The sequence below is a fragment of the Polypterus senegalus genome, chromosome 2, assembly GCF_016835505.1.
Source record: "Polypterus senegalus isolate Bchr_013 chromosome 2, ASM1683550v1, whole genome shotgun sequence".
Taxonomy (NCBI): domain Eukaryota; kingdom Metazoa; phylum Chordata; class Cladistia; order Polypteriformes; family Polypteridae; genus Polypterus; species Polypterus senegalus.
The window spans coordinates 44949077-44961853 of record NC_053155.1 but is presented as its reverse complement, the minus strand read 5'-3'; the positions used below and the strand labels follow the sequence as shown (position 1 = coordinate 44961853).

The window sequence follows — 12777 nt, the reverse complement described above, 5'->3', positions numbered from 1 at the left end:
TTCCCTAATGTTAGTAACATTTTTATTGCTAAGCTAGTGAAGATTACTTGATTACAAAAACCCAGATAACAACAAACAACACAATTTTTAAGTTTGATGATTTGTTTTCAGCAATTATGTATGCTGTTTTAGTGGCCCTACTAACTGTGTATCTCTGTGATTATGTGCTTCTGGGTAGTGCCTTCAATACATAGCATATTGTTAACTGTGCCTTGTACTTCAAATGTGAGGTGAACCATTCACATATCCGTGCAGTATGACAGTTTAGAAACCCTAAGGTCATTCATTTTGAATAAAACTGTAGACTAGGCACACTTTGTCTCAATGTTTACTTACTCTCACCATGTGGAGCAGGGTACTCGCCTAGATAAGCTGACTAGAAAATGGGTGGGTGGTTGAATGGACAATTATTCTTACTTTTTAATTTGTAACTTCCTTTTTCAGATATTTTATAAGTTAAAAAAAAAAAAAAAGATTACAAGTCACAGCTGAGCTGATGGGTCACATTTCTGTACTCTCAAATCCTGTACAAATCATGTATTTGTATTTTACAACTAAATTTAATTTTTAATTTAGCCTCCTCAGCCATATTAGTTAGTATAAGTTCACAAAAGTCATATTGGCAAATTAAGAAATGTAAACAAATGGTAACACCTCCATCCAATGCTGGTACCATATCATTGAGCTTTTTAAATATTGCGACCAAAAACACTAACGTAGCTGCCATTTATAAAAGCATTCTGTGAATTGAGTGTTTGGTTTAATAATCAGTAAACTTTCATTTGTATTAGAAAAAATGTTTATTATTGTTTTGGTTGCTTTTGTCTAAGATGTCTTATAGCTGTGTGACAGGCTGTTCAAGACACCTTTCTGCAATATTGGGTTTATAGCATTTAATTTGGCAAAGTATAAGCAATACAAAGCAGAATCCCCACAGTTTATGGCTACAAGGGGAATCTTCCTAAATCTGCATAAGTGCTCTCTGTTCTGTTTTTCATTTTGGATAGAAAGCTTCATTTTACTGTGAATTAATTCACTTTGTCAATGTTGTTCCTAAAAGTTATGCTTTTCTTTCTGTTGCAGATACTGAATGATGATTTGCATTGACCATTAGGTAAGATCTAATTTGGTGCGATCATTTCAAATATTAACAGTGACGCTAATTTCCAAATCATATTTGTGTGAAATCCCAGTGTAGAATATATAGTCCAATAGAAAATCCATAGAAAAAAAAAATAGAAAACCATTAGCAATGCCATTAATATTGATCCAAATGCTCAAACAGCAGTTGATTATACCACTATGCCAAACATTTTAACTGTTGCTGTCAGTTGACTACCTAACTTGTGTAAAAGGTCAGTGAAAAAACAAATTTTCTACTTTTTAGAAAGATATAGTTCATCAAAAGCAGCAGACTCTGGCCTATCATCATTTTTCACCATGACAACACACCTCATCTGTCAGAGTTTTTGACCAAAAACAGTGAGGTTGTTGCTTCACCAGATCTCACTCCTTGTGAGTTAATTTTGTTCCTAAAATAAAAAGTAAGATTCAAAGCAAGAAGATTGGCTACGTTGGAAGAAAAACATGAAGAAAGCATAGATGGTTCTAAACATGGCAACAAAAGAGATGAGTACAGGAACTTTTAACAGGAATGGGAGAAACAGTGGGACTTCTGTATTAAATCTCAAGGGGAATATTTTGAAAGTGACCGAAAGGGAATTGCTGTACATTTTATAATAAAGGCTTTTTTTTTTTGTTTGTTTAAACAATTCTTGGAATTTTGGGTACCCCCAAATACATTTTTGCATATTTGAATCAAGAACATTTCATTTTAGACAATATTACCTTCCTGATTATTTTTATTCTTTTTTTCATATTTGTTGGCTTTATTCTGCAGAGGTTAGTCTCCTTACCAAAGCCCAGCTTTCCAGGCCATGGATCATTATAATTATGGAACTATCTCATTTAAAACAGAATACAAGTGTGACTCTTTCTTCTTGTAATGCCATGTCATCTAAATACTGTTACAGATATTGACTTTGAAACCAGAGAACACAATTCATGAATAACTAGGACTGATTCATAAATACCTGTACACATACAGCATGTGTGCATGGTGCTGTGAAAAAGTATTTGCCCCTTCCTGATTTCTTATTTTTTGCATGTTTGTCATACTTAAATGTTTTAGATCATCAAACAAATTTAAATATGAGACAGACATAACCCAAATTAAACACAAAATGCAGTTTTTAAGTGATGATTTTATTTATTAAGGAAAAAGCTATCCAAACCTAAATGGCCCTCTGTGAAAAAGGAATTGCCCTCCTTGCTAAATCATGAAGTAACTGTGGTTAATCACATTTTTTTTGGAAAACTGAGTTCAATTTCAATAGTCACACCCAGGCCTGATTACTGTCAAGACTTCTTGAATCAAGAGATCACTTAAATAGAACCTGTCAGACAAAGTAAAGTAGGTCCAAATACCCCAAAAAAGAAGACATCATGTCACGATCTAAAGAAATTCAGGAAAAGATGAGAAACAAAGTAATTGACATCTATCAGTCTGGAAATAGGTTACAAAGCCATTTCTAAAGCTTTGGGACTCCAGCGAACCATGGTGAGAGCCATTATCCACAAATGGAGAACGCAGAACAATGGTGAACATTCCCAGGAGTGGCCAGCCTACAAAAAGTACCCCAAGAGTGCAGCAATAACTCATCCATGAAGTCACAAAAGAAACCAGAGGAACATCTAAAAATAACTACAGGCCTCACTTGCCTCAGTTATGGTCAGTGTTCATGACTCAACCATAAGAAAGAGACTGGGCAAAAATGGCATGCATGGCAGAGTTCCAAGTGATTGATGGAACCATGAATTCTGCTCTGTGCCAAAGAAATCCTGAAGCTGAAGCACACTTGGGTTCTGCAGCAGGATAATGGCTTAAAAAAAAATAAAAACAACAAAATGAAGGTTTTGGAGGGGCATAGTCAAAGTTCAGACTTGAATCCAATTGAGATGCTGTGGCATGACTTTAAAAAAGCAATTCCTGCTCGGAAACCCTCCAATGTGAAAGAAGAGTGGGCCAAAATTCTTCCACAGCGATGTGAAAGACTCCTTGCCAGTTATCGCAAATGCCTGATTACAGTTGTTGCTAGTAAGGATAGCACAACCAGTTATTAGGTTTAGGGGCAATTACTTTTTCCACATAGGGCCATGAAGGTTTGGATAGTTTTTTTTTTTTCCTTAATAAAATCATCACTTAAAAACTGCATTTTGTGTTTACTTGGGTTATCTTTGTCTAATATTTAAACTTGTTTGATGATCTGAAACATTTAAGTGTGACAGTCATGCCAAAAAATAAGAAATCAGAAAGGGAGAAAATACTTTTTCACAGCACTGTGCCAGGATGGATTGGTTCTCCTCCCAGGCCTGGTTTCCCCCTTGTACTGCAGTTCCTTTGTTCCTGCCGCTGGAATGGGCTGTTCCCCTAGCAACAATAAATTGGATTAAGCTTGTTTGAGATGTTTTATTTATATGTAAATGTTGTCAGATCTCCTTTCAAAGCTAAGTACTATGCATACAGAAGCAGAATATTTCCTTATTAACATTAATCTTTAAGGTATACGCTTTATAAACAAGGTGTACATAGAGTGAAAATGTAAATTTGGAGTAAACTTTACACTTTTCTATGAGTTAAGTGTAAAGGTGCTAGATTTTTTCATTTGTAAAATGTTTTTGGTTTTAATGTTTTTACCTTTTTTTTTGTTATTCTCGTACAGGATTTCTTTGTTTTCTGGAAACATCTCTTCACAGCAGGTATGGCAACAAAATCATCTTTATTAAAAGTCATCCTGTTGGGCGATGGAGGAGTAGGCAAGAGCTCACTCATGAACAGATATGTTACTAACAAATTTGACACCCACCTGTTTCACACCATTGGAGTGGAGTTCTTGAACAAAGAGCTGGAAGTAGATGGACACATTGTCACCATGCAGATTTGGGACACTGCTGGTCAGGAGAGGTTCCGAAGCCTCAGGACTCCTTTTTATCGTGGCTCTGACTGCTGCCTTCTCACTTTCAGTGTGGATGATAACCAGAGTTTTCAAAATCTCAACAACTGGAAAAAAGAGTTCATCTATTATGCAGATGTTAAGGAACCAGAAAACTTTCCTTTTGTGGTCCTAGGTAACAAAGTAGATGTTGCTGAGAGGCAGGTATCAAAAGAGGAGGCCCAGGCATGGTGTAAAGAAAATGGGAACCATCCCTATTTTGAAACAAGTGCAAAGGATGCCATTAATGTGGCAGTAGCTTTTGAGGAGGCAGTCCGAAGAGTCTTGGCCACAGAGGACAGGACAGACCATCTGATTCCTACAGATACTGTAAACCTGCACAAGAAACCCAAGCCAAGTTCTTCTTGCTGTTGATTGTACCCATAAAGTCAGTCATGGCTTGGCCTGGAAATTTGAAGTAAAAACAGAGCTTAACATTATACACACTGAAGAACTAAAATTCTCCCGATTGTTCTGGGTTTGTGGATATACCATCGCATATGCCTGGAGAATGTCAGAAAGCCCTGTGTTGCTAGTTAGCAGTCTGTACCACCAATTACTGACAACTCTATTAATCAAACTACTGCTGTGAATCTTGAGAGTGCTGGCAAAAAGAATTCTAATTTTAACGAAAGCAGTGTGAGGACAAACCTTGTAGTTACCAAACAGAACTAAACCTGAAAGAAAAATTAGCACAAGTGCCAAACAGAACAAATGTAATACATTTTAAAAGAGGCAGCACTTTCCAGTTTAGTCCCGTTATGCAATTTGATTTTCAAAGAGATGCACTTTTATGTACCACAAGAAAATAACCACTATTTGCAGTTTTTGTAATAGATATGTTAGATTAAGAGCAAATTGATAACCTTACACTGACAGTTACATTCTTTTGGTCTGTGAATAATTGTTCATGCAAGTCTTGTAAATGAACGAAATGGTGATCTCCTTTAATTGATTGTATAAAACTCTAACAGATATCTAAACCAATTATTAAACATGGTGCCTGATTGAACGCTATTCTTCTAACTCTTTCTTTCCTGAAGCAGGTAGGTGTCATGGTTGTGCCTCTTGCATGGCTGACTGACAATTTGTATCATGTATGAAGGTCTTTTTTTTCTTCTATTTGAGATAATTGTAAATTATAGAGAATTATAAGGAACAACTGTTGTATGTTTAATGATTTTGAAACAATTTGCTGAGCTGTGTCTGGGGTTCTCCTAAGGACAGCTGCGGAGGGGTTACTGATTGTTTTTATTTTTTTCTCTCTAAGTTAACAACTTGATGTTTTTTTTCATGATTAAACTTAACATCACTTGGTCACATCATGAAGGGCCGATGTAACACTGTACGACTTGCAAAATACACAGACACACAAGTAAATCTAACGTAAGTGCCAGGTTCAGTTGTTGCTGTATTTCTGCAGATGCTGCCCTGGCAGGTTAAGTTGTTTGTTCAGGGTCACACAGCGAGGCTCATGGCAAGGACTGAACTGGTCACTTATTCCATCAAAGCAAACATCAAGAGGAACCATGACACAAGTCATTCAACTGTCAGGTCCTATAGTAAGGATGCAGGCGCACAGTTAAAAACTGGACAACAGAACCTTTTGAACAGACAATAAAACAAATCTTAGAGAGAGCGACCTGTAGTGAAGCAGAGTCAGGTACCAAGGTGACACAATGCTAACGGGCCTCATCAGTCTGTCCATTCAGTGGCTGTTGTTTGGTTTGGAGTCCCTGATGGTATTCTCAACGGCAGTTTGGGCTCGAAACAACAACTGGGCCGCTGGTTCAGGGTCCGCTTCTAGCTTGCCACTTGACCCCACAAAGCCTTTTAACCAGCTGGTGCTCCGATTCAGCTGATTGTCCGAGTACGTTCAGTGTTGTATAGTAACAAATTGGGAATACTCTGTTACTGGACTTGGGAATGTTTTGAGAATAGTTCACCTGACTATAACATTTTTGTCTATGTTCACTTTTCCTTCATTATATTTTCAGTCTCAGATGGCTCTCCCAACATATATTTCGAGACACATTGGTTATTTTAAAGGTTCAGTTTTGCTTCTTTCTGCAGCTGAAGGTGGGCTGTTCACTGTCCACGGGTGGGGTTGGTCAGGAGGCAGCAGTGAGCTGAACGTGTGGTTCACTTACCTTGTCAGATGTGTTGCTCCCATGTCCTCTCACATATTCTTGGGTATCATTAACACCCAAGAACAATGAAAAGGCCGTCTGGCCCTTTGAATGTGAAACGAGATCTGATAAAGTAGGTAAAGCGCTGTATGCCTTATTAGGGTGTGTTTTGATGACTAATGGTAATTATTTTTATGTAGTTCTGCATTTTTGGGTCCACAGAGTACTTAATGTTTTCCTTTACAGAGGGGCTATCACATTGCTGGCTCATACTTTAGTGATTGTAATGCAAATTAAGCACCTGGAGCATGGGACAGGCACTATATAATTTTTTTTTATTATTATTAACTCATGCAGAAAGAAAACACCCTGAATTGCTTTAGGTTTATAAGAATGTGTGGAGAGATCCAACATTTACTTGTACTTCCACCTAATATTAAAGACAGGGGTCTATAATAAAATAAAGAATAATAACATGGGACAATTCCTAGGGGTCTGGGGAAGCTTCAGTTCCCTCTGCCCTGCTCGGCTTGGACACAGCTGTCCAGCCACAGGACCAAGAACTAGTGGAACAGTAATTGGAGACGGACCACAAAATAAATCCGAAAAAACGTTCAGTGTGCTTGTGAAGAAGTTAATAGTAAATGGTGATAAAAGTGACTTTTTAAAAATGCATTATTGGAAAAAACAAATCACAAAATGTCCACATTCATCTATTATTGCAGAATCCCGCTTTATGTAGTCCAGCGCAGTAAATGAATCCGATGACACTCCTTGCTGCAGGCTTTAAACAGACGTCACACAGCCCGCCAAGATACAGTTTGTCGTCCTTTTTTTTTTTTGAGATCCGCTGTAAGCAAACGCACAGTGTAGTTTAACCCAAGAAGACAACAGTGCAAGTGCCCTTCGCTGACTTTCATCCCCTCATTGGCTGGTGATTGGCATGGTGTGCTTGTGTGGCACTTCAGATTAAACAGCACTGACAAAGAGCTGCAGCGTGTGTCCTGGCCGAGTGCCTGTTGGTGCCATAGCAGCATGGACCACTGCAGCACAGAGAGAGAGGCGGACACAGGAGAAGCAAACAGAGATCACTTGTGGGCTCTGTCTAAGTTTATTCTCCCACACTCCTGGCACAGGACCACCCCACCAACCATGCACTCCAGAGGGGTAATCCTTCCATTCTGAAGTGCCCTTTTGTGGCACCTCATTCACTACCTTCAGGGAGAAAGTACAGCAAAGCTACTGCCATGGAGGCATTTCCTCACACTGATGAACGAAAAACATTTGGGGAGAGAGCCCCTTGTAACTGAGCGAGACTCATTTCAACTATCAAGGTCAACAACTATTCAAGTAGCGACTCTTTATAGCAGTAGCATCTCTAAATGGAAGGTGTGCGCCATCTTGAAGCAAACGGGGCTGCAGCAGCAGAAGAACGTGTTGCATTCTACTTCTTCCACCCAAGAACCAGAGGATGAGTCTACAGATCACCAAGACTTGGACGATTAAAGATTTGAAACATGGCACCTGGTGTGACGCAACATGCAGATTGTAGGGCTACAGGTTGGCATAAATTCATGAATCGGACTTGCTTTGTCTTGATAGAACCGGCTGACTGGTTATGGCAATATTAGGCCCCTTGATGACAATGGAGTGCCATTTGAAAGTCATAGGCTCCTGGGCCTTGTTGCCACCCATGAGTTTTTATCGTGGATATTTTAGCTGGATAATGGATCCTACAAATGTTGAGATTATTTTGATGACCACATTGTCTCTAAATTTGAAACCAGTAGGGTTCCTTTGGAGTATCGGGGGTGGTTGTTCATAGCATTACAGTGGAAAAATCTGCACAACTATGTGCTGCAGTCAAGAATCCCTAAGCAATGTTTCCAGCACAATGCAGAGTCCAGGGGGGTATTTTCCGTACGTCGCTTAAATCATCCGTGATCAGATGCCTCCTCTTGGATGAGTTAATGCTGGTGAAGCTTTTCAAACGCAGCCATGTAGTAGATTAGTCCAGCTGGATGTAATCATCCGAGATGAATGCGCTCGTCCACGCTGATTGAAAAGCCCGTATATATAATATATTGAGTCTAGAAAACATGATCAGCAAGTCTTTGATAGGCTGTAACAAAATGACCAAAGAACGGGCTCTTCTTCTTCTTTGGACCTTTTATTCGAAGGATATGAAGAATTTTAAGATTTAATATGCACAAGGGGTAACACTGCAAAAGCAGCCCAAACCAGAAAAGACGGCTGGTAAAAAGTGGCCGACAAATTAAACGCCAAGTAGTGTACATTGTACTTACTGAATGCGGTGTTTCATTTCCTGTGTGTCAGATTAATTATTATTTAATATGTCATAATTCCAGATCAAACGTGAGCACAAGGAGAACATGGCAGCAGGTTAAAGTGAAGTACAAGAATATACTTCAAACTGGTAAATATTGGAATATAACTATTTAAAGAATTGTTGACATAAAGAATCATATATAATATAAAAAACATTAATTTTAAAGCTAATAAGAAGGCAGAGAAGCAAAAAAAAAAAACAGGTGGAGGTCCACGCGGTCCAGACCTAACCCCTGCCGAAGAGTCGCCTCTCCCGCAAAATGCCCACCGCCCGGTTTCTGAGGGCATTTTTTTTTGTTGGGTCAGTTGCAGGGAATGTCATATCCCTAGAACTTGTGTCTGACCAACGAGATATTGACGAAGGTCAAATATCTGATGAAGACACTGTGTCTGATTACAGTATTCATCAGGAGGAGAGGTACATTTTCCAAATAATGTTTGATCAAACTCCACTCTGATCATTCCCATGTGCCCCAATCACATTTGGAAATCCTGGGTAAGGAGAATATTAGGATGATTGTGAGATTCTTTATGGAACTGTGGGTGTTTTTGCCTGTGTACCTGCAATGACATGAAAAGCCTCTTTTATTGTCTGCACACGCAGGTTTCCAGGAAACACTATGAAAACCAGAAGGAAATATTTCAGAGCCAAACAGACTTTATGAATTGCCTGGCAAACTCCACTTTTAGATGGATTTTCCACATCGCCTACAATATATAAAAAAAGTGCTGCTTGCAAAAAAACCCAAAGTAATGCATAGTCTGTGTGGTTGTGAGAGCCCGACTTCGTCTAGTTTGACTTCGATTATAAGGTGCTAATAAATCTTTGCGGTACAATATTCCCCCTCGGCTAAAGCGGTATCTTTTGAAAAGAATTTCCTCCGGGAGCAATAAAGGATCTTGTCGATCACGCAAAACCCTCTCTATATGAAATTCTCTTCTTATAATTTGCACACGTATCAATTGTTCGCTCAACGGCGAAGCCATGATTGAATGAGTTCCATGCACGGAAACCGATTAAGTGTGTGAGCTAATCCTTGTTTACATAAAACAGACCTGCTCTGATCAGGTTTGAGGATTTGGATCTGCTGCTATGACAACACATCCAGCAAGAGTTTCGAAAAACCGACAGATCCAGGATCAGGCCAAATCGTCAACTATTACATCCGGCTAAACTAGTAATCCATGTACGAAAAATACCCCCCAGGCCTTGAAGCATTCGGGCTGTAAAAGTGCGTCTTATCTGGCATTGGAAAGGTGAATCTAAAACTGTGGACGGTGAGACTACAGGAGTCGAGATACTTGAGAAAGGAACTGGACCGGTGGAAGTCTGTGCTGTATTGTACAGGACTGGCTTTTCTAGGATATTTGTCCTCTGGGTGAGCAACATCTGAATAGAAACCTTAGTGAAGGTATTTGTAATGGAACTCTAAAGTGCAGTGTAAGCAGGCAGCTCCTGGGTAGGTCTGTGATGGTCCAGGTGGGTTCCATGCTCCCTTTCAACCATTCTTTCCTGATCATCGATACTGTAACCAAGATGAGCCGAGCAAATGAGGACATGCAATACAGCAAGGGGTAGGTGCAAACAAGTGCTGGGTGTTTTTAACAAAAACAATTCCAAAAAACAAACGGTGTGCAAATAAATAGTGCAGTTCTCCAACTCCAACACTAAATCAATAAATAGATGGTCCATAAAAACTATCTGTGGCCTTATGGGGATTAAAAAGCAATTAAATAAACGTATTCCAATGAAAATGAGGTTAAACAAATTTGACAGTTCCCGTAAAACAGTCAGGAGCCCCACTGCTGCCTTATCCCGTATGAGGAGACCCCCCAACTGACAGGTGCAGCCAAACCTTACATTTAGGCTCGGGTCTCCATTGCTGGGCTCTGGCAATCGTGGGGTGCCAGGCTGAGCCACTCGCATCTCCCACCGCCCATCCCTTGGGGTCTGCAGGAGACACAATGTCGGGCTGCTCCCACTCGCTGGCAAGGAGTGCCTCTTCCTCATCCTCAGGCTCCTGCAACCCTGAGCCTCACGCCTGAGCACCTGCCGTGACTCACCTCAGCCAGGGTCTCTTTCTCTTTTAATCTCCGTTCCTTCTGTCGTCTTTTCTTTCTTTCATTGTCTGAGCCCCTTCCTCCAAGAGCTGCCTGACTGATGTGCCCGCGTCTATACGTGTATGTGGCAAGATCAGTAGGCACCTCACAAAACCTTTCCCGCTGGGAGCCTGCACTTTACTTATCTCGATGCCATGGACAACCTATGACAAGGTCATACAGAGAAATAACTTGGCGAGTCTTGTTGGCGTGGGCCTCGTTGGGAGTTGAAGGTTTTTACCCGGGGGTGGGCTGATATGGGGTCATATTAGGAGCTGATCAGAGTCGTTCTCTTCAGAGGAGTAGGTGGAGCTGTGATGCTTAAATACTGGCCATACTGTCCGCAGTGGTTGCCTACTGTTGCTTTTACCGTTCTTTCCCAAAGATCCAAAGGGGTTGTATGGGTTTTCAAAGCAGGAATAAAACCTGAAAAAGACATTGTTCTCCTTCTTAATCTTCATCTTTTCCCTCTTTTATACGGGGTTGATGTGTTTGACCAACCTTGTCCATACTGCTCGGCCCTGCACCTCCGCCCCAGTCAGGCCATTTTCCTTCAGTTTGTCCATTCATCTTGTACATTGTGCACTTCCATCTGTGATATCCCGTGTAGTGAGAAGTGGCCCCAGCCTACACTCTGGACATCTGATAGTTCATGAACCGAACGGGATCAAATGGAGAGATGAGACACAGACAAAAATTGAAGGGTGAATGGTGCAAATTTATTTACAAGAGTGCTGTACACAAAGAAATATAGTAGTGTCAGGTGGGCTTTAAGACACAGTCCTTCAACCCTGACTCTTCAAAAATAAATAAAAACAAACAAAAAGGAAAAATATGGTGTATTTACAAAAACAGTGCACTCCTACAAAAACTACACACACACGCTCCAATAATGAAGGTTGTCTTCTTTTATCCCTGGTTCAAGACGTTCCTCCAGCAGGAAAGAAATATGCACAAAAACAAGTGTGTGTATATACAAAAATAAAACAATTGCACCAAACCCAAAAGTCAAAAACTATCCCAGCACCAAATAAGTATATATACCTCCACCAAAAATAATCACTAGGAGATATATAACTCTATATACAAAAAGAATATATGCAAAAGCCGCCAAAATTACAACTGCTCCTACAAATAGCTCAGCAGTGCTTATTCCTACCTCGCTCTTAGGTCCACTGACGACCCCTGTTGGCCGGTAACTCTTTAAATATAACCGGCAAGATTGTCCAGCCAATCTGCCAACATGTCTACCTCATGCACCTATCCCGGTAGACGGTAGCGCATTCACGCCACACGCCGCGACACGCCCCGAGCAACTATGTATTTAAAACCAAACTCCTGCGGGTCGCGCGCGCGTATAAGCCCTCCGGTACAGCCAACGGCTATGCTGAGCTCAAGCACGACCGTGGTTGACTCACCAGTAAGTAAAATCATTTCTCTTACATTATGGGATCCCCATCTCTGACTCAATCAATCAAATGCCGGCTTTCTCTTTAGGCGCGCGCACTTTAAACCGCCTGCACTAGGCAGGCTGCGAGGACACCGGAGCGTAAAAATGAACACATGCGGCGGAGCCCGTACTGGCCATTATACCGGCCCCACGTGTGTCCAACACCCCGCGCCTCACAGCGCTCACCCGCTAGACGGCCCGCATTCCCGCGACAGCGCCTGAACACACCAATGGTAAGTGCACTTTCTTATAGCGAATATAAATGCTGCTACATACTTAAATTTGGTAAGACGCGACCCGCGCATTACCACACACCCTCCCCCTTAAGATTACAGGTCGCAAAGTCGGGACAAATAATCCGCCACGAGATTTTTCTTTCCCGACACATAGAGTACCTGAAATTTATAAGGCTGGAGCGACAAATACCAACGGGCCACACGTGCGTTTGAATGTCTCATTCGCTGCATCCATTGCAAAGCCCTATGGTCACTCTCAACTACAAACTCTGTTGACAAAAGGTAATATTTTAAACTATCTATTGCCCATTTAATAGCCAGTCCCTCCTTTTCCAACACTGCATATTTCTTTTCTCTATCAAATAGCTTCCGACTGATAAACAAAATAGGTCTCCTTTCTTCTCCTTCCCCCTGCATTAAAGCGGCGCCCAAACCTTCCCCTGAGGCGTCGACCTGTAAAA

At 40.8% G+C, this 12777-nt stretch overlaps 1 protein-coding gene across 7 annotated transcripts in view; it reads left to right on the top strand.

The window, feature by feature from the left end:
• The window catches only part of rab9a (RAB9A, member RAS oncogene family), a 92326-nt gene extending 87257 nt beyond the window's left edge, over window positions 1-5069 (top strand). For 5 of the 7 annotated variants that reach the window (XM_039743612.1, XM_039743616.1, XM_039743613.1 and 2 more), the window contains 2 exons: window positions 1084-1114; window positions 3783-5069. In XM_039743612.1, the coding sequence (XP_039599546.1) occupies window positions 3822-4427 (606 nt within the window). In that variant the 5' untranslated portion in view covers window positions 1084-1114; window positions 3783-3821 and the 3' untranslated portion in view covers window positions 4428-5069. The remainder of the gene's footprint in view (window positions 1-1083; window positions 1115-3782) is intronic. The other 2 variants (XM_039743611.1, XM_039743610.1) reach the window with 1 other exon arrangement.
• Window positions 5070-12777: the final 7708 nt, after the last annotated feature.